Source organism: Pectinophora gossypiella, chromosome 5 (genome assembly GCF_024362695.1).
Source record: "Pectinophora gossypiella chromosome 5, ilPecGoss1.1, whole genome shotgun sequence".
Taxonomy (NCBI): Eukaryota; Metazoa; Arthropoda; class Insecta; order Lepidoptera; family Gelechiidae; genus Pectinophora; species Pectinophora gossypiella.
The window spans coordinates 7,783,438-7,806,993 of record NC_065408.1 but is presented as its reverse complement, the minus strand read 5'-3'; the positions used below and the strand labels follow the sequence as shown (position 1 = coordinate 7,806,993).

General features: G+C 38.1%; 1 protein-coding gene across 9 annotated transcripts in view; it reads right to left on the bottom strand.

Annotated features, from left to right (window-relative positions):
• The window catches only part of LOC126366726 (cAMP-specific 3',5'-cyclic phosphodiesterase), a 480,018-nt gene that overhangs the window by 80,462 nt on the left and 376,000 nt on the right, over window positions 1-23,556 (bottom strand). For 8 of the 9 annotated variants that reach the window (XM_050009948.1, XM_050009953.1, XM_050009952.1 and 5 more), the window contains one exon: window positions 3,927-4,121. In XM_050009948.1, the coding sequence (XP_049865905.1) occupies window positions 3,927-4,121 (195 nt within the window). Of the gene's footprint in view, window positions 1-3,926; window positions 4,122-11,944; window positions 12,041-15,401; window positions 15,805-23,556 lie in introns of those variants that run through there. The other variant, XM_050009949.1, reaches the window with a different exon arrangement.

Genomic DNA, 23,556 nt, shown 5'->3' with positions numbered 1-23,556 from the left:
AAAGCGGTCAATATTTGTCACAATGTGCCGTTGTGGGAACATACTCGGGACGGTATGTCTAAAACTATTTTAATCATCGATTATGTCAGTTACATGTGTTTACTGTTGAATACAGTCATGTCATTGAGTTAGGAGAGTTTGAACGTTCCAGTGGCTTGCAAGTCGATGTATACGTGTACAAACAACCGCAAATTGGACACTCGAATGCGGATTTATATCTCTAAAGTAAATACAGATAAGTTCAGAAGTACACATACACACTCACACACATAGAAATGCGCACGGCGTGAGAATTAGAGCCACATGTGTTGTGTACACACTGTTTCTATCACGTAGTATAATAGTAGTAGCATAAAAAAGTTTGGTTTCGGAGCTTTCTCTCTCATGTGTAGTTATATCAAAATGTCTGTTGGAAGCAGAAAGCGTGGCTTTGACATCACCTCTATGTAGTTAATTAAATTCTGAGTATCACGTGTTTATCTAAAGGTCGATTAAATTAAATTGATCCTGTGCGGTTGTTACGGCTTTCCCAAGGTTTCGTTCTGTCTAATTGCAGTAGGTATAATGTAGTAATAGTAATGATGACATATTATTAATACATATATAGATAAATTTTGATAGTATTTATGTAGCAAGTAATGTTTGAAATGCGGTTTATACAAGAATTTAGAAACTGAGACCTGACATTTCAGAATATTATAGCTAAATGCATAATATTATATTGGTGTATTATACTTAGGATTACATCAACCCTTATCCAGAGCTTGTGCATCCTATAACGATTTGAACGCGAAATCTCTTCAACTAGATATATTTTCCGATTCACAGCGAGCTCTGAAGAGCAAACTGACAAGATACTATCTCCATTAAAAATTAGTTAAATTAGTATAGTTTATTTATTTTTTGTACCAACTAGTGCAATAATATGATATAATTGATGTTATTAATAGTGAGATTTTAGCTGCTGAGAAGTTAGCCTCAACAGACTAGATGTTATTTTCTTTTTATAATGAATGTTGTGTTCACTTGTAATTGGCTTACACATAAGTACTGTTTTACTTTTACTAAATGTTATAATGTGCATAGCTGTAAGTGATCTATTAATAAATAAATAAATAAATAATAAATTGGTGGTTTCACATGAGCCAATATAAGTCGCGCGTAGGCCATACGGTTGCGGCAATGTATACGTATATAACAGGTAATATCGTCTCGTATGAAAATAATACTAACATGCGACGTTATTAAAAAAAAAACGATTATCTGTGTAGATTGTACGTAGAGATATTTCTATAAAGTTTCTTCAGTATTCTAGACAATTACTGGACTTTTTCTATGATTTCCAAGATTATCGTCTAGCATGAATTAAATAATTTGTAACTCAAATAATATATAACATCATGATGTGGCCAACAACAACAATATGACCATTCATGAAATGATCAATTCTAAGATTTGGCTACGACATATAGTTATGAAAAAGCATACATAACATAAACATAAACAGCCTATATACGTCCCACTGCTGGGCGCAGGCCTCCCCTCAATCAACCGGAGGGTGTATGGAGCATACTCCACGACGCTGCTCCACTGCGGGTTGGTGGAGGTGTTTTTACGGTTAATAGCCGGGACCAACGGCTTAACGTGCCCTCCGAAGCACGGAATCATCTTACTTTTTCGGACAATCAGGTGATTCAAGCCTGAAAAGTCCTTACCAAACAAAGGACAGTCTCACAAAGTGATTTCGACAATGTCCCCATCGGGAATCGAACCCGGACCTCCAGATCATGAGCCTAACTTTCTAACCACTAGACCACGGAGGCTGTTGAAAAAGCATACGGATATAATAATTACGGTGCTTCTATTGTCTTCTCTTCTTAATGTCCCATCGCATTTCTGAAAATGTTGTGAATTATATTCTCTTTGTTTCCGAATACACACGAATGCTAATTTCCTTGTATTAGATTTATCGTGTATCAAAATTTTAATTCAGAACAAAGTACTTTATTGTTGTTTTGTTTCCCTCACGAACTCAAATTCTAATACACGATAATTCCAATAACTGATGAACATGGAGATTCCTATTCGTTTGTGTGTTGCATTCAAAGGTGATTTCTGAGAGACATTAAAAAAGTAGAAAGACTGCAAATAATGTATTTTAACTTATGACATAGTTTATTTAAATACATTTTCACCGGAGTCTAAAAGTAAATCTTCGCCAAAGTCGCCAATGCAGTTTTTACAAACAACTTCCTTCGTATTTTCATTTCTAACAGTCGCCTCTGCTCCTTAAGCTTTTGCATTTTATATGCGCTTCAAAAGCGACTCAAAGCTTTGAAATCAATTTAGTGTAACTTCTTTTACTGGGCTTATTTTATCTCCGCATATTAAAAAAACAACTTTGTATTCAGCTAAAAGCCTTTAGTAAAGTCACTGAATGAACAAGACTAATAGTGTGGATGTCTATATCGTTGTAACGCAGTGACTATATTGTGCGTGTTATAGTGTTACTAGTATTATTACACGGAATAGAAGATAGTCGTTGAAACGGCCAAGTGAGCGCGAAACTTTTTTTTTTGACGTGACTTATTGTAGATTTGCCGCAGATGGCATTAACTACTTGGCCGGACAAAAGAGCGCGAAACGCGCGCCACACAATTATGAGCAAATAGTTCATATTTCAACTTTACACTCCTCTCGTCCGCAAACTTAGCGACTCTCGGAACTCCGCGAAACTATATTAAATGGTCATGTTTTAAACCTGCAAGGCAATATATCAAATATCGACTATCATGCAAGGAGATCCTTTCTTATCACAGGAAAGCTAAACATCTTAGTAAGATCGGCTATTTACCAAGAAAATACTTTTATATTTATGTAGTATCTTACGAAAAGTAATGATAAAATTGCGTCCTGTCTCATAAATATACATTGCCGGTAAAGTGGCTATGGAATTTGAGAAGCCGTAGAGCAATCGCAGTTACCTGTTTGCAGGAGTAGGTAGTAAAAGAGAGTGGGTTTGAACAGGTGACAGTCATACAAAATGCGCGTTAGTGCCTTTTCAACATCTTTCTTTTATTCCGTGTATTATCACCATAATATAGCTTATAATAAAATCTATTAATTACTTATAGATTGACATATTATGGTTGATATAAAAATCAATTATTTATAAAATCTGACTGAAGAATTTTTAATAGTCATTGATATTTGAATTACTTAAATAAGCGACTTGTATTTAGACAGTATTGTCATATCCCACATTTCAGGATGTTTTTGATTTCATGTTAACCATAGGAATACTGTCCATAGGAAGTTTGTCAATATGGAATGCACCTTATACAAGTAGTTTTGTTTATTATGTATAGCATATAGCCTGCAATATTGATGGTTATGGTTTATTCCCTTGTTATTAAATAACTTTCAGAAAGCTTCATGTTTGTGAAGCTATCTGATCAAATAAGTGTTTGTTCAAACTTGTTGTAGGTTGTACCCGTACGCAAGTTTAGATTAATTGAATTGACATGATGTGATTATGTTAGACGGTCAGTAGTTTTTAAAATAATTTGTTTGGTTACGAGGTATTTGACAGTATTTTAAGACACGGCAAATAGAAAACAGTAGACAATCTTTATATTAGCGTTGAATAACTTTGTAAGTAAGTAGTTAATACATTTAGATCTACGTCGTAATATGTACTTGTGCTATAAGAGCTAGTACGAAGGATTACTAATCATTAGCGATTGCGATGACTGTAAACACTTATTCGTAAAACTGAACTGTATTGAAACAAAGTAGCTTATTAGAATACGATAGACCTCCTGTTCTCCTTTTACTGTGTTATAGGCCTACGTATATATAGAGGCTGGTATACGTATAAACAGATGTTGACGGTAAGACTCATTTGTACAGTAATCACAACTTACCTTTCGCTGGCAATGGAGCTGTTCCGGGACATGGACTTGGGCGACATCTCGAAGTCGGAGTCGGACCGGTAGAGGAAGGACTCGCGGCGCTGCGGCATGGCTTGCAGGACCAGCGCGGCGGATGGAGACCCGCCCTCGAGCGGCGAGCGCGCGCCCCCCGCGCCGCCCGCGGCGCCCCCGTTCTCCACATCGAAACTGAAACAAAAAATAGCACAAAATTAATCTCAGATCAAAAAATTCTAAGACCTGGAAATACTAAAGAAGAAAACCGTCGAATAAAACATAAACACCTTATACTTTTATTGACTTTATACTTTTATTGACTTATTGTAGATTTGTCGCACATGGCATTAACTACTTGGCCGGACAAATGGGGAGCGCTGAAGGCTCTCACCCGGTACAACGTTTAAGACAACAGGCCTGAGGGTGCCCAGTTGGGCGCGAACCTCGGCTCAGGGCGTCGTCTGAGAGGAAAAATATTTGAAAGAATTAATCAACCCTAGTGGGTCGATAGCGATAAGCGCTGAATGAGGGAAATAGTCGACCACGCCGGCGGGGTCGGTATCGAGGCCCTGAAGTGTTTAGTGTCGCGAGCTGATTGGCTGCCTCTATGGCTAGAGTATAAACACCAAGAACAGGGAGAGAGAGATTAATCTCCACTCACGATAATTGACTCATTATTATTATTGATTATTGTTTATTGCACCGGCCCGTGCTCCAATGAATAACTTTCTTTCACCCTAAGGTTGCCTGGTAGAAATTGCTGTTTAGCAATAAGGCCGCCTATTTTGCTTATGTTTTATTCGTATGTTTGTGTCCTTTGTATATGTTGTTGTGCAATAAAGTATTATTGATTGATAATTGACTCATTTTATCTTTTTCTTTTCGTGTGGGTTCTAAGGTCAGTGACGGACCCGACCAACCTTGTCACTTTGATTTGCACAGTAAGTACAGTTAGTGCACTAACATAATATAACATAAGCTCACGACTATTTGTTGAACAGGAGGGTTGACATTTGCGCATATAAAAAGTAAGTGCGCAATGCAAACAAATGTCAAATACGAGTAGCAATATTGCTTTTTAAATGAATTGCTTCGATGTGGCCTTATTAACATTCTTGTTGTTGTTGCTGTTGACTAACTGTTGTATTGAGCCCCGAATATCGGATTTGTTTTTACCACTTAATCGTAGTAGAGAAACTTACATAATACTTAAAACACATAATAACGGGTTCTTACTGCGTTTAATATCGGGAGTCTCATATCCCTATTTTAAACGCGGTAAGAACCCGTTATTATTTGTTTTAATTATGATAATAACCGCGTAAACTTAAAACAATGTATAAACATACATACTGTGTATATTTACAGTACTTAAGAATGTTTACAGTTGTGACATGTATCAAATTTCTCATCAAAGACTTCGTGCGTGCTCGACGGTTTAGTGCCTGGTTCAGATTTGATACCAATCACTAATCTGACGAGAATGCACCAAGTTTTTGATGAGAGTGGAAAAAGCGAAAGTGGTGTGTCAGGATTAGTGATGAGCCGTTGCCAGGAATGTTCCCGTTTTAAAAACCCTTTAATTGTAAGGAAACTGACTGTAGTTCTTTTTCAAATCGTTGTTTCTTGTACTCTGGTCTTATCTGCCTAAAAGTTACGTAATAAAGCTCTTTTTACATAAGCTTTGCGTCTTTATACTGTCGGGACCGTTCCCGAAGTGGGAACATTCCCACGAAAGGCACGTCTCTGGCCAGGATTAAGCGGAATTCCGTGGTCTCTGCCTACCCTAACGGGAAATAGGCGTGATCTTAAGTACTGCTGACGACAGGTCGACATGGCAATCGGGGCATGAGGTGAGCCGCGGAGGCGGGGTCGCCCCGCACACCCGCACAGTCCCCGCGGCGTCTTAGTCTTAGTGTCGCACGAGTCCGTATCGACCGCGTTTATCGATTATAATCTCGCTCACATAATTTATTGAATTAGAAATTAACATTAACACAAAAGAAAAACAATAGATTTAAAAGAAATCTAATCTAAATATTTATGGTCAATCAAAATTATAAATATAGCAAGTATATTTTACATAAACTTGCTAAGAAATTATTGAAAACTAAGAATAATATTTTAGAAATAAAATTAATGCAAGATGATTCAGACGAATAAATATTAACTGAAATGAAAACGTGATATTATTTTATTCACATTTTGTTACATACATAATAAAAATATATCGATATTGAAAACGTCACGTCACTAGAGAATTGCCATGTCGACCTGTCGTCTACATTATGTATGTTTCTAACGTCTAGGATGTCAAAAGCGTTAGTTATAATAATCACAACATAACATAAGCTCACGACTATATTCCGAAGTGGGGTAGTCAGAGGTACATCCATCTCAAGATCTTCTTCTATCGTGTGGGTTGTGAGGTGAATTACCAACCTCAACAACCCTGGTCATAATCACAGCTAGCACAGCTTAAGTATATTGAATTAAATGACAATATTATTTTGATACTCGTAGTGATAATACCTCTTATAGACTACTTAGTTACACAACACGGAAGTAGGTATTCAGTTGATTGAATAGCAGTTTTAATCAAAAGATTTAAAATGTTAAAGATTAAATTCTGCGAGTCAATTTTTTTATATATAAGGCTTATATAAGTACTAGATGACAAACCACATATATAAAAACCACATATAAATAAAAACCGTCAAATAAATTCTGTCTACAGGGTAATTAAAATACGTCGTTTTCAATAAGAGTGAATCCAAATTACAGACGTTATAAAGAACGACCCGAGGGATCCGAGTTTTAATTTACAATTTTATTCAAAGGCTAACATTCCAGAGAATTATACACATAGTCGAAATTAAATCTAAGAGATGGCATCAACCACGTGGTCAACGTATCGGTCATTTACCTCGACATCGCTACAGGCATTGTCTAGACCTTAACGGATATAACACCTTTTCACAAATGGCAATTATTTACCCTTAAAGTCACATTTTTTCTCACTGTTCTTAAACAATTCGTTTACTTATTTATTATGCTACTTTAATCACATAACACTAGAACTACGCACGGCCACCCACTAATGCGGTACAATTGAATTTAATCGAATAATATCTGATGACGTCTCCAGAAGACAACCCGGTAATGATCGATACCTACACTATTAGTAATGATAATAGGGATTACATGTCATATGAAGATTATGACGTACGTTATTAATTACTAACTTTCAACACAGGAACTGATTAAGTAAATAAGTATGTATGATTAATAAGATTTATTGATTTTCCATTAGGTCAGCCTAGATGGTCTGCAAAGAAAGAATGAGGTGGTGCTTTTGATTGAAAGATTTGAGGATGTTGAGCGATACTTGTGTAAATATTATAGGTAAATACTATTTTTTATTAGTTATGATTAACCTTCTTGTTAAGGTGGATTGGTATTAGATCTGTAATTATAAAATTGCATTTATCGATCATCAGCATGATTTATCATCAGGAACATAACAAATTAATTATCGTTAAACATGTCCTTTGAGTCGTCAAAACATATTTAATCATTATTTATAATTATGATGACGTCAATATCGTTAAGTAGCTGTAAATTGTCCTCGCGTACTCTGATATCGATTAATAATGTTTAGTTCCGGTATAGGTGTTAAAATGTACCATTAAATGTATGAGATATAGAATTATAATGAAATAAGACATTTTTGGCTGAATCATCTCACTTGGTATTCGTTACGGTGTCACTAACAAATACAGGTATGTATTTGTTACAAAAAAATGCAGCCAAACATACTATGAATTTAAAAAAGACGAAGAAAAAAGAAGAAGAGGAATAATAAAATAAAAAACAATAATTACGAAAGAAAACTGTCAATTAATCAAACTAACAAAGGGCAACCATCACACGTGTCATCCTCAAAATTAATTATTGTGCTTTAATATGCGTATACAGAGTTACCGACCCATGTTGGGTGTTTTTCCATTAGCTGGAAAAGTATCGCTGCCTAATTGGACAAGCTTTATTCTGGGCAATAATGTGGATTTTATAGTATAAAACTGGTATTTAAAAGTCTGTATTGCCCGGCATTGTAAGTACTTGACCTGCCCGATATGAATATAAAAAAGGCTTTACAACGAATAAATCAATAATCGGGGGTGCTGCTGCTGTGCTATGGCTTTTAAATAATACTTTGTGAGTACACACAGCGACATCTGGGAGCAAGATTGCGAACACCTGTGGATGTGAGCATGGCATGTTTTCAGAGTAGATTCAGCTTTGCGTTTTCCTCAGTGGCCGCGAGAGGTCTCTGTACATATATTTTGTTTTATTATAGCGGATGACATTGGCATAACAGTCAGACTTTTATTTAAGTACCTTAATCGAAATTAATGACTGTCATAAAATTGCTAACTTAGATTGATATATTTAATTGAGGAACAGAACATGGATATTATTATATACGATCTCAGTACGTACAGGAGGTATACATACGTAAGAAGGAGGGTTTGAACAATTACAATCAATAAACTCTGTTAAAGCTGGTATAGTTAGCGTGTCTGGAATTTCATCTATGTTTTTTAAAACATTCTTTATGTACTTACTTATTATTTGTAAACACTGATCTAATTTGATTCGAAATGGAATATAAAAGTTGTGTGATGTATTATCAATATTTAAAAAAAATAAATATAATTATGCTATCTGGTTTATAATATCTACGAAATACTTGACTTCTTCAATAGATACTATATGAAATACAATATTAAAATATTGAATAACATGTTAATTTCATTTTAAACACGTAAGTAAATATATGTTATAATTGAACACATAATAGTATTAAATATTTGTGCGTGGAACGACGGCATACCTATCGAATGAACCATGAAATGTGGTGTGCTGTCGCCTGTCCAGCATTGAAAGGGTACTAGTGACATTTCTTTGAGGTTTCTATGGGGCGCGTTGTCAATACAAATAGCAACTGTCACAGAAATAGAATAATACTGAGAATATAGCATATCTAATTATCTGCTTGGGAAGATATGTGTTTTGTGATTTTTGTTTGGACTAGTCCAGCTTAGAAACAAAATATGAATGTCATGCCAAATTTAATACCATGTGGTGGTACTTGATTTCTTCGAGATATAAGAAAAAAGGATAGAATACTTAAAACTTGAAATGGCGATCCTGTCAAAGCATGCCAAGTTAACATAAGCAACAAATATCTGAAATCAGCCCTACGCCGAAAGATTTTTTTGTATACTGATCAGACATGTGCACGATCATAATATTTAAACTCATGCCCGGAATCCTGCGTAGAGTGAGCTCCACATATGAAAAAGAGCCACTCATAGTATTGGCGGCATATGATTGATTATGATAAGTAAGGTATCGTAAATAGATATATTATGTTTGACAAGATTTGATCCCATAGTCGACTTGACCGAGATGATAAAGTCGCATTGAAATAATAAGGTTGGACTTTGGAAAATAGTATTAGATTTATATTCCTAAAAAAAGTTTGTAATTTTGTTGCTTATAATGGAACAGGCAGGTCAAATAAAAACGTCGGGTAAACGTTGATACTAAACGTGTTGGGTAAACGTTCAACATGAAATGGCTAGCCTATTCGCCTCTACCTAGCCCAATTGAAAACATTTTAATGAGCTTCCTTTATAATGGAGAACATCTGAGTGTATTGTAAATTCTAACACTAGAAATTTCAAAAGAAAAATGCAGAAGATAAATAGTCTTTACTCGATAAATAGGCATTATTTTACTTTTAGGGTTTCACTTCTAATTTGCCATATCCAGGTCCGATTTTGATGATATTCTCTTTTGTAGTTATAGTTTTTATATCAGTTAAAATCAGAAATATTTATTTGCGCCACTCAAGATATTTCTGATTTTAAATGATATAAAAACTGTCCCTATAAAAGGAAAAACACATCAAAATAGGACCTATTCCTGGCAAATTAGAAGTTAGTTAGGACGCTCCGGCTTTATATACTCCACTTTTTAGGATAAGTAGGTACCTAAATTTATGATTCAGTCGACAATACAAACCAAACTAAAAGGAAACCATTCAGTAAGAATAGAACCAAGAACCTTAATTCTAAGTTGAAGGCTTTGACCGCTAGACCACCTATAATTATTATAATCATATTTATTTTTAGTGTTACTCTATTTTTGTTACATTCTGTTGTATAAATCTGATATACCTATTACTAAATGCCACGACTGAGCAGCATTATGATATACAGCGTTTAAGTTAAGATTTCACGAAGCACCTAGAATCCTTCTACACAGACTAGTCTTTGTACACACGGTAATGGAATACGCTCCAAATCCCTCGGGGTACTAGCAGAACTAGATATATGAAACGTGTGCAAGGAGAATAGTATCAATGGAGTAAAAGGTGGTAGGTATCATGTTTTTGAAACAATATGTTGGTAGTCTTCGTTGAGTAAGACGATGAAAATTAATTAGACGAAAAATCGTGAACGTCAGAACCACGTATGTTTTATGTAGTATCGCATACCATAATGAAATATATGCAGAAAAAAAACGTAAATTAAATTATGTACTTAACTCTATTAAAATTTGATGACCAATCATTTCATTGGAATTTGAAATTCATCATTTCATTGGATTGGAATTTGGGGCCTTTGGCGGCTCAATAATAACCCTGACACCAGGGTTGATGAGGTTGGTAATTCACCTCACAACCCACACGATAGAAGAAGATTTCATTGAATTGAAACCTGGCTGCCCAATGCTACCCACAATTCATAGAAAACATAAAACATTGCGACCATTAAACAAATAAGTAACGATTTGAATAAAGGACATGACATGTCAAACGTAATGATAAATCGCGTGAAATTGTGATGTGGAACTATAATTGGAATTTGGGTGGATTTATTCGAGTCAGCAACTAGCGGCACGTCACGATACGGGTCTGCTTAACTCTCTTCGGGCGGAAAATGTGATTTTCAAAGTTGCGGAATGTGACCCGGGTATGCCCTTTGATATCTTGTCACTGCGACCAGCCCTTGACTTCGGAAGCACGTCCGGTTGAGCCTGCCCTCATGCCCTTCCCAACTATCCATTTCTTCGCCAAGAATGCTCGCAATTATAAGTACTTCAACTGCTACACGAACTCCACTTCGAATTCTCCAATAAAGATCCAATCACACGCGACCTTTCCTTTAAAGCCAAGACTTATTAAAATGTCAAGAGCATTCATACTCGTATATCATACGAGTACTAAGTTCTTTATCCGAGGATTATATTATATTGAATAAATTGCGGTTTACGAGCGGTAATGTCTGGATGTAAATAAAATAGATGCGTTACGTAAAACTCGTGACGTTTTATTGGCAACGGTTCATGAACAATAATCGTTAGTATTGTATAGGTGTAGATATTGGCCTATGTGCAATAAAGAATGTCTCACTTGCTATTGGAGAGGTAATGTGAGAATAGTACCGTCTTTTGTCCATGTCTGCAGACACTAGTCCCAGGGCGGTACAAATCTGGTTTACAAGTAGTATGAAAGACTCATGCAAACATCGACGACAGCTACAAAATCCTGTGGGACGAACCAGGTGCGCGTGCGAGTTATATAGGTCATCCGCAAACGTTACGCTTTGCTTTAGGTAACGGATACTCCGCTTTCCTCCTTGTTTGGTTTGGTGTGAAACGTAAATAGCCTACGAATATCGGATATTGATCTGTTGATACGACATATCGGTAAGAAACGTTATTGATACGTTCCGTAATTCTGTTACGTAAGTTGCGAACGAGTAAGAATAGAGTCGCAGGATGGTTTGATGAAGACGATTTTGTATTGCAATGCAATGTTGGGAACTTATTTTAAAAATCATAGTACAATAGCATGGGGTAAGAGAAAATATAGATTTCCTTCAGTGACATACAGATAGTAGCATGTTCAACTCCAAGTGGAGACTATAGATGGTCAATACCTTCCGGTGGTTCTTCTTCTTGCGCCCACCAGTGGTCTTCGCAGTGGTCGACGTGCCGCCCCCCGCGCGCTCCAACGCCGCGGCGCCTCGCTCCACCTGAGCAGTCTCTCGTCAGCACCACTAACTCCATACCACGCCAAAACCATAGCCAGGAGGAAAGGATTTAGACAGTTCAAAGCGATCCCGAGAAACTTAGATGTTAATTAAAAATACGACGTTTCGAAAAAGTAATAAATTAATATCACTGTACTACGCAGGTAGTGTAACTCCAGAGGTTATGAAATGCGACTGATATTAAAATAACCTCCTCCTAGTTACGGTATGCTTCAGATGTTCCCACTCAGAGGCACGTAGTGACGACTAACGAGTCTACGATGACGTATACGCGTATACATTCATAAATATAATCGAGAAATCTTTGCCCTACTTCGCATTGCATCATTATTGTCATTAATTTAAACATTTCATGCCGCTTTTCGATAATCGCGGAGCATTCAATTTTAATAATGAATGCCGATTAATTCAAGTTGGATTCATTATAATAATGAATTATTTGCATTTTTCGTTAAAAGCACATTCGAAGGTTTTTTTTTTGAAAAACCCATTCAGTGCTAAAGTCTCAAGTAAGTACAAAGGTTGTATAAAAAGCACTGCTTAACTAGCTTGAATATCGCGCGAAAGGACCGCGAATGAATGCGACTTCATTAATTTTCTCCGAATAAAAACATTCAGTACTTAAGCTACATTTTTGTAAAAACATGTTTTTGACTCGTCACTACATGTAGACACACAATAGCCGTAAACGACGTTTCAATTTATTTGACGTGACTTGACCATTGCAATAAATCCTTCTATAACTCGATTGTGGATATCCTTTCCATAAAATTTTCATTTGAATCCGAGATAAGCGTAATCATAGCGCAACGCTAATAACACTCCACTTTTATTGCCGAGATTCCGCTGTATACCTTCCAAACGAAATGAGAAAGAAAAAATATAATAAAAGGAAAGTCTCTGTCGTGTTATTCTGGTCCATTGCGTCTTTTGACTCCACACGTCACGTACTTATACATATCTGCGAGGTCGTACCTCGTTCCAGTCTAGATAGTCGGGTGAAAAGAATGCTGCCTGCTCGGTTGTGGGTGCTTCACTACCCCGAGTAATTAAATCTGCCAATAGATATCTCTGTTAGGCCCTATCTATTTGTGCACATGCCACTTATTCCCATGAATTACTCCCCCTGCCTCCATTAATTATCGCAGGTGCACGGACACGTTTCCCATTTATCCCGATTCGTGTCCGTATTACAAAAAATAGAGATTAAATTTCGGATCGTTAGCACGAACTTCTCTTATTTGTAACAAAAAAGTCGGCTTTTACTTTATGAAATTGGATATTTTAATTCCTCTCAGGTCCAGAGTTGTTTTCCCATCATCCGTCAAACTTTGGTCACTAATAGGAAAAACAAATTTGGCTGTAGGTAAATCTCATCGGAAAGTTGCGAGATCGAATATGATTGCCGACGAAGCTTCGGACTTGCTCGTGGAAATATCCAGAGTTCCTTTGATGTTGCGTTCAAAATCGAATCTCTTGACAGGTAACACAATTTCCTTATTAACCTGCCTCATGCAAATAAAAAGCACTTTGAGGTTAACAGCAGGTTTAGATAATAGTAACCGAATTATTTTGCCTTATTTTTAATTATTATGTTACTCATAGAGGCATAAGTAGTTTCAAAAATGATGACCTTGACACTACAACAACGTCTGAAGTAAATGTATTTTTCATAATAAATCCCATGTAGAGTCTATGATGGTCATCAAGTGGATGTACAATGTAAATGTTAAAATGTCAGTTATTTATAGTGCAGACAGAAGAAAATGACTATCGATCGAAACAGTTGTGTTTGTTTCTGCTGGGTGCTTTAAAACACATGAGTGGAAATGCACTGCCAATGTATCCATTGACTCTCAGTGAGGACGTAATTTATATTTGTCACGTGATCATTGGCATGTTGACTGTGGCAACGAGATATATTTTATATTTCGATTGTGGATAACATTCCAGTTATATCTCCACATAGGTACGTCATTACAAAATATAGTTAATTGTTTTTCGTCTCATGATAATACATTATAATTTTAAATTATGAAAGGTTCCCTATAATTCAGTTTTCGGGTAGGTATATGCTTGTTCTAAGAGCATTACACTTTTAAAATTGTGCAGACTTAAAAGTCTGTCATTCGTTCATGCAGTGTAAAGAACGCTATTTTGCATAAGATACCTATTTCTGCTATTATGTACTAAGAACAAGAAACATATTGAGAACACATTTATTACTAACGAGAAGGTAGGTACCAGGTAAGTCTCATTTAAGTATGCTTGCAAGCGTGGTTATTTTATTTAATAAATGATTTTTTGCTTAATTACGACGAAAACAAACTTCAGTTATGTGTTGTTCATTTACATGGCTGTTTTATTCGGTTTCTATTAAGAAGTATGCAACCCCGATGGCGTGTGGCACGCAACGCATGCACTCGGAGGTGTTGCAGCTCTACGCAGAGCACACATACGGAAATTAACGGAAAGCTACGGGAAATGTACGATCTAGATAAACTAGGTAATGAATTACCAAGTTAAACGTTACATTCAATAAGTTACCGCCTAATAAGTGTAAAACTGTTTTAAAACGCCAGTGATAGTGAACTAGTGGCGATTCTTACCAAACCCTGACCTTCTCAACTGTTTATAACTACGAGCCAAGTACCTACACTTGCAGGCTCAAAATCGCTTTTATCTCTGAGAACTTAATGCTCTTATTCCATACACTATTCGTTGAGATAGAAGTGACAATTTCAGTGAATATATCAGCCAGTTCTTAAACGTCCTCAATTCATAATTATCATCACATATCTCGTGACTGCAAGTGTTTATACTTGTGTGTTATGCAATGAAACTGCATTGATTGGACGTATGTGGTAATACTGGTTGAAAGTCGTGACGAAACCATGGCATTCTGCTCTGGCCTTGATTTAAATAGTTTCACGCAAGTTTCAGGTCACGTGTGTTGAGAAATACAAAAAAAAAACAAATCAAAACTGAACCTTGAACTATAAAGATAAGGAGACCGACCTCGGCTTTGACTGCTAAAATCCACGAAACATTGTAACTTGCAAAGAGATGAAAATAATTACCAAAACAATGAAGTGTTATTGAGTTGGGGTTGGCCTAAACCACCTCAATCGCAAACAATATTGCTCCAATAGTAATAGTATATCGTTTAGAAGATTACTGTTTTGATAGGATAATAGTTATCGGCACACGTACCCATCCCGGGTGTTCCCATCATCGACGGTAAATTAATATTAGTACGGTCTAATAACTAATATAGGGGTTTGTTTACGACTATTGTGTGTCAGTGGGTTGGTGGGTTGTCGGGATGGTGTGAGTCGTGGACCTCTTGGTGTCGCTGCTGCTGGTCTGACTGGAACTGGTGGTGGTGGTGCTGAGCGTGGAAAGGTCGCTGGAGGCGCGCGCCGAGCGCAAGCGTGGCAGCACCGGCGTGTCCTCCACCTCGGGGGACACCGGCGCCACATCGCACGCCCAGCCCAGCGCGCGCGCCGCCGACCACACCGCAAACACGAACGTGAGCATCGCGCGGCTACCGAGCCACTCGTCTCACGCGTCTCCGCACCGCTCGCCACAAACACTCCCGTATCGCATACATCGGTCCAATCACAGGGTCGAGTCCTGCTCAGTCAGTCGCGGGAGTAGTACCGGCTCCGGACCGGCGAGCGCATCGTGCCGCGGCTGCACGTGTGGCGCGACGTTCAGGGTGCGCGACCACTACTGTACTGAAGTCGGCGCCACGCGCGCTCCGCGTTCCACTCGTTTTATCGTCATATCGACGGTTATTAGCCGGCTTCGTCGGACATCATTAACCAGCTTCATTACACAACAGTTTAAAAATCATGAATGAACTATGGAATTATTATATCACGAACACGATATTTCGATAGATTAGTCACTGTCTAGTCACCGTAGAATTTAAAAAGGCCGCCAATGGACGGGTATGCGTGTGTGTTGATATTATTTATGTGAGCGGAGACCGGCGGCGTGACGCGGCACTGTTGACGTTGCGCGGCGCGGGGAACGTGAGCGGCCGACGTCACTCACTGCTTGGCTCACCCGCGCCGCCACTCACCAAAAGGGCACGTTCTATATTTATATCCGACCCACAGTCACATCACAGCAAGAAAACAATGCCGATGTGTCAAGAATTCGTCCAAGTTTTTAAAATGTTATCACTTGTTGCACGCGCGAGTCGTAGCGGCAGCGGTGTCGGCTCACTGGTAGCGACAAATCGATCACAGTGGCGGTTTCTGTGCGGATGTGCGTGTCAAGGTGTGCAGTCGCCGGGGAAGCGTGTCAACGTCGTGTCGGACAGGAGCAACGTCGCGGAGCATCCTGCGGCTGTCCGTCGGCCATGTTGGCACCGCCATTTTGCCGGGGGTCGAAAGGGGCGAGCCGCATGCGTACGCCGGTACGCTACCCGCGCGAACTAAACGACTCAAGTCTGTGACCTGCTAGGCGGATCCAGTCCTTATACCTTTATCACTAGGACCTCTTTACCGTATTGTGCAAAGTGCGTCCGTTAGTAGGTCAAACGAAACTTCCAATGTATCCACTGAAGCTTGCCGCGGATCACGAAGACTGATTTCAGTTTGATAGATTTAGGTTATAAGCGTGTTCGATTACCTAAGTGATGAATCGGGAAAAGGAAATTGCTGCGTTGTTACTTGAGAGATGTATGTTTCGCTAGTTCATCCGATATAAATATTTCCAGTAAATATTTTAAATAATATCTATAGAATAGACACGGTAATAAAATGTTTTAAGTAGGTATATTGTGTGAGGATACGGCGTGACTTGTTTACGTCAATAGGATATAATTAACCGCAAGACGTTTTCCTTCCTTAGCGCTGGAGGGGTTGTGCAGTGGCGGCAGGAATATGGGATTGGTTTGGTATCAGGCTGGTTGCGAGGCACGTGGCGCGTGAACTTGACCGGTGACGTCACTGCCCTTCGGACTCGGCTACCTCACTACACCTTCATTCCCGACAGATGGAAATAAAAAAAATCAAAGAGCTACACCTACAAGAGGCTAAACGGCGTATCATATCACAAACACTCCATATCAGACATTTTTAGAGATATCGAAGAAAATTATATTTATTGAAAGATATCCAGAGTATATACAATTCAATTCTGTTATGCACATTATTACATATTTCCTTACAGTTTGTTTTTAAATAACAGAAATCCAGAAGATAGTTTCTAGACTTGTTATGCGCTTATAAACAGTGATTTACGACGAACCTCGGTACTTTAGTTATATTATGTTAAATTTTTAAGTATCCGTGTTAAAACCCATTTATGATTAAGTCTATTTGAAAACATGTCATGCGGTCGTGGTCGTATAATAGGCGACCATACAGTTGAGATTGGAAACAATAAAATATTTTAAAATAGAATCTCGTACGGTCCAACGCGTTTCTGGGTGATATTGATATTAGTAGAAGTCTAAAATGGGATGGTCCTAATTTATTAAGATTGTATTGGAGTAATTAAGACGTATCCTGAGAACCTTTGTTATTTTTTCTATATTCTGCAGCAGATAAGTTTCATAATAAAATGAGCATGATGATGATATGTTTCATTATGATGAATAAGTATGATTTTCAATAATTTTCTTTGCAATGTACCTTTACTTTTTTTATGTATATTTGTACGCTTGCATGCAGGCCAAACACATCACAACATTGTTATCTGAATAATTTTACCACCTTTTTTATTTTATGAGTTCTCGCAAATAAATTGATTTAATTTGAGCCCTAGTTGCAAAAGAGCAGCTCCCAGCCACTTTTTATAAGTGTCAGGCTACCGACCTATTGCCATAATTAATAATTAGTCCACATTTTTTAAATTGAAATCCTTTTAACGAACATATATTTTGGTTCATCATCTCTCTAGCATTATCCCGTTTTTCACAGGATCCGCTTACCTAACCTAAAGATTTGACAGGTTCGGTTTTTTTACAGAAGCGACTGCCTGTCTGACCTTTCAACCCGCGAAGGGAATACCAGCCCAATACAGATAATACAAAACAATACAGGTAGGTATTTTGTTTCCTGATATAGTATTTTTGTTAAGTATGTTTAATTCAATTCAATTAATTTATTTGCAAATAACCAATCGTATACATCAGATGCAAATTAATATAAGATAATTAAGGTAACAATAGGTACATTATTCAATTATTTAATTTTTACTTAAAGTGTAAAATACAAATTCTGGAAACATTGTGATATCAATTATCTACGATTCAAACATGAATCAAAACGATCAATGAAGTCGAATTCAGTGGTGTACAGCCCGAGCTGATATAAGAACCCGTGACAGAACAATGTCAGTCACGCTTTCTCCGAACAGGTGTATACCCCTGCCCACCCCTTCAGGGATATAGGTTTGATACTATGTATATCATCATCATCATCATCAGCCGTACGACGCCCACTGCTGGGCATAGGCCTCCCCCAAGGATCTCCACGACGATCGGTCCCGCGCTACCCGCATCCAACAGCTTCCCGCGACCTTTACCAGATCGTCGGTCCACCTTGTAGCGGACCTACCCACTGAGCGTCGTCCGACACGTGGTCGTCATTCCAGAACCCTTCCGCCCCAGCGGCCATCGGTTCTCCTCGCTATGTGTCCTGCCCACTGCCACTTCAGCTTTGCAATTCTCCGAGCTATGTCGGTGACTTTAGTTCTCCTGCGGATCTCCTCATTTCTGATTCGATCCAGCAGGGAAATACCGAGCATAGCTCTCTCCATTGCCCGCTGAGCGACACCGAGCCTCCTCACGAGACCCATAGTAAGCGGCCACGTCTCACTGCCGTAGGTCATCACTGGCAACACGCACTGGTCAAAGACTTTCGTCTTGAGACCCTGAGGTATTTTGGACGAGAAGACCTATGTATATAAAGCTGTAAAAAGTATAAATTGGGTTGTCGTTTCAATTCTTCACTATCTAAACATCCCAAAACACAGGGAGCACACAGGGTTATATACAGTGTGTTAGTGACATCGTAACGAAAACTTTTGATTCAAACCATGATTCTGAGTAGATATTAAGTGGAATTTTCCGTCGCAAAACTATGCAACTGAAAATAATTTAAAAAACACAAAAACTTTCATGATTTATCCGACAGGAAATTCCACTTGATATCAACTCAGAATCATGGTCTGAACCATCCCGCTCAATATTCGTTACGGTGTCACTAACACCCTAGTATCTACTTGTATGGCTGTATGTATTTGTACGCGGTGTAGGTAAGTAACATCGTAACATCTGAGAGGTATGATTCAGCTCATTATTCTGAGTTAATATCAAGTGGAATTTGCCATCGCAAAAGTATAGAATTGGAAATAATTTTAAAAAACTAAAAAACAAATCATGAATTTTGCGACGGAAAATTCCACTTGATATTAACTCAGAATCATGGTCTGAAACATCCCCCTCAGTATTCGTTACGATGTCACGTAACACTCTGTATATATATTCAGAAAGTCCCGGTTCGTGTCGGAGCAGACACGGCGAGCGTAGCCTTCGACCGTAGCCTACAATCTCGGCGTAGAATAGTAGTATGTATGTCATGTAGCCGTAGAGAACAATGTTCGTTACCTTGAATGTAATGGCTGTGTCTCTGCCCACCATATTATTACGCTTGTGGCCAAAGATAATTAGTGCGGAATTGCACGTAGATGCAATTACGGAACACGTCTACGGGTGGAATTGCACTATGTATATAATGAATACTACTTATACATGTTATTATTATACGTCATAATTGTCTAATGCACAATTAGCAGAATGTCGCCAACGTTTCAAGGCTGACTCGAGGAAAATATCAGCTGCTTTTCGAAGGCGGTATATTAGGTGTCTCTGACATTGATTTTTTTCATAAAGAACAGATATCGGGGCTGACTTCTTGGAGAAAAGATTTGCTATTAAGTTTTGTAAATTGCTTCTTGGTAGATCGAGAATGTATGAAAGAAAGTAAATATACTTTGTCCCTTACTTATATTCAGTGGCAGCCCTAGCAAAATGTTTAGGTGGTGCGAGACCTCACAGTGGCGCCCCTCAAAATAGATACAGTTTTTTTCCGATTAGTTTACGGCTACTGAAATATACCTTAATATATTTTTTAAAAATGTCGTTTACGGCTATCAATTAAATGTATGGTTTTTTTGCGGTTGCTAAGAGGTCTAGGGTAGGTGTACCCAATCCTTCACCCCCCTCTGCTTATATTTTGATGTATTTTTCACGCATAAAGCAAGTTTTACTCAGGCGGTGGTTACGAGATGTATCTAATATTATATTTTGCCCTTTACTTTTTTTAATGTATCTAAATGAAAGATCACAAAACAAAGATACTACTGCGAGGTCAGCCAAGAATATTAAATAATTTTGCTACGCGTTACATAACAATAACATATGAATAAACTAAGTAGAAGTGTATCTAGTGGTGTAAATATTGTGGGATATTATAATCTCATTTTACATTCGTTACAAAGAGGATATAATCACTACCATTTAATTATAGTAGGCAGTCAAGATTTCATATAGGTATTTAAGATATCCTTATCAGTAACACCACAGTTGGCTCGACCATTAAAGACGACGATAAGACACACCGCCTTGATAGGTAGTCAGAGGTACATTCATCGCAAGATGAACTAAGTACCAGCTCACCGAGCTTTCTGTTAGAACAACGTATCGTGACTGTTGTTGATCGTTGCGATGGATGTACCAAAATTCAAAATTCAAAAATATCTTTATTCAGTAGGTAACATAGTTACACTTTGAATCGTCAATTTTTACATAACGAACGTCTCATCCGCCTAAAACTACTGCAGCTTCTCACAACCTGTATAGCCGGGGAAAAGAAGCTGCAAGAAAAACCTCGGCACAGGGCCCTAGACGTTCTTTAAAAAAATAAACATAAAATATTGATATACAATTGAGTAATTTAGCTGCCTAATATCAGTTCTCAGACAGTTAATCCCATGCATTCATATCTTCTAAATAATCACTAACTTTATAATAACCTTTTTTGGAAAGTTTTTGTTTAACTACTGTCTTAAAGCAGTTGAAAGGCAAATTCTGAATGTCAATGGGAACCTCTGACTACCCTATTGGGAAATAGTCATGAACTTATGTAGGTTTGTATCTTTATCACTAATAAATAGTAATAGGACAGGTATGTATTTAATACCACTTTGAACCGGCGTATGTGTAAGAAACGATTGATGAATGTGGCGGAAGCAAGAGAAGTGTGTCAGGAGCGTAGCAAATGGAATTCCATAGTCTCTGCTTACCCCGGTGAGAAATAGGGAATTCTTAATTCCAGCATGCGTCACTAATTGACCAGACTTATAAATTTTAGATCACACCAATCGACATCCGCGCCATGCGTCATCTGGATGTAACGAAGCGGTTTCGTCTATGAATACTTCCAAATTGACGTCACATATGCCGTGAAGCTAAAATTATATTACGTAAGTACAGGAATATTTTCAAAAATAATTTAATTTATATTCCGTGGAACAACGTTATTCCCGCTCCATATCCGAGATATCGGTGGAGTTGAATAAGGTACATGACAAAAAGACAAATCAATCGATAATGGTGCCTATTCGGGCGCACGCAAACATTTTAGTCTGACAACTTTTAAATTAATACCGTCTTTCACTTACAATACGTGCAAGAAAGAGATGCAGCTAGTTTTAATCAGAGATCATTCGAGATAAAAATACACATGGGAGCTGGCGTTGTCGCCACCAATAGTAATCCATCAATGAATATCGTGCAGTAGTAAACAATAGTATCGTGCAAGAGTAACAGCTTTGTCTCAAAGTTTGAATGCATTTATGGTTTGAACATATCCTATTAAAGCCTACGTAGTGGAGGAGGTGTCAAAATTTATTTTTTTCCTTACCTATACTATAAGGAAATGTCGTGAAACTAGGTTTTCGTTTTTGTCCTCCATTATAGGATTGATTTGTTCTTAACAGTGCCAAAGAGAATAAGATGTTAGTAGGTAATAGATAAGGGCTCTTTTCTTCAGTCGGATACAAGCCGTTCTAGTGTCCGTTTGTATTTTTATCTTCTACTCCCACCGCAAAAAGTGACTTAACATTTTACCAGCGAATGAATAATAACTAAAGGTAACATAGGTTACGATCGTGAGACATCACGTATGCGCGGCCTACATATTATGCGGTCACGTCTTAAAGTCTTCCAGAGCATGTAAGTATGTTCGCACGAGGGTCCCTCACCACATTATGCGGTTAGGTCTAGGCAGTTTCAAACTTTGCCACTTTGGGCTGGATATTAACCTAGCTGGGTCTTCTAACTTGGGCGAGGTCAATGGGTGCGACTATTAAAAGACCTTAACAATTCCTAGAAAAGCGAAGCACGAAACGTAAAATTAAGTTAGTTACATGTATAGGCTTATCTTAGGACCCGACTAAATGATCATTTATACTATTTTATTGACAAATTTATAGTCAATGGACCGGTAATTGGTGATTTCAGCAAGGGTTAGTCTTACACGATGTTATTTGTCAAAAATGTATCCACACCTGAAATCGTATCCAAGTTCCGAGCACAACGCGTACGTTGTATGTTTCTTGTGTCTGTTTTATTGTGTCATCATCATCATCATCATCAGCCGTACGACGCCCACTGCTGGGCATAGGCCTCCCCCAAGGATCTCCACGACGATCGGTCCTGCGCTGCCCGCATCCAGCGGCTTCCCGCGACCTTCACCAGATCGTCGGTCCACCTTGTAGCGGGCCTACCCACTGAGCGTCGTCGTTTTATTGTGTACAAATAAATAAATAAATAAACGCTCAACCACTATACCACTAAGGCCGTCGTGTTACTGATAGATCAAGTGGATGCAAATCCAGGGTCCATCACAATTAGCATGTTCACACGTATGTCGGAGAATGCCTTATGGATAGCCTTACCTGTGAGTGTGACGTGGGCATGTTGGTGGCAAGTGGATAATTGCATCGTTACAACGCCGGCCTTCACGCTACAATCTGATTAACCCGACTAGTGTCGGCAGCCGCACTCGATATGTATAGACAGGTATTATCAGTGTCTGGTTAGCTGGTTGATAAAATATCAATCAATCAATATTTCCCTTTATTGCACAAAAACATATACTTAGGACATGTCCGTTTGTACATGAATAAGCACAACAGGCGGCCTTATTGCTAAATAGGATTTTTTTCCAGGCAACCTTAGGGTGAAAGAAGCGCTTAGGTGTCAGCTTAATGAGTGTGTTATGTGATATTTTTTCCAGACAATAAATTGTACATAAGCATTGTTTATGGAAATCTATCCCTAAGATTTGTATGCGACATTATAAACAATCAGAGTGGAAAAAACCATGCACATCTGCGCGAGTTGAGCATGAAAAGGTTTCTTTATAGAGACATATTGCTAAAACCATAAAACTAGAAAAGTCTTCGCTATA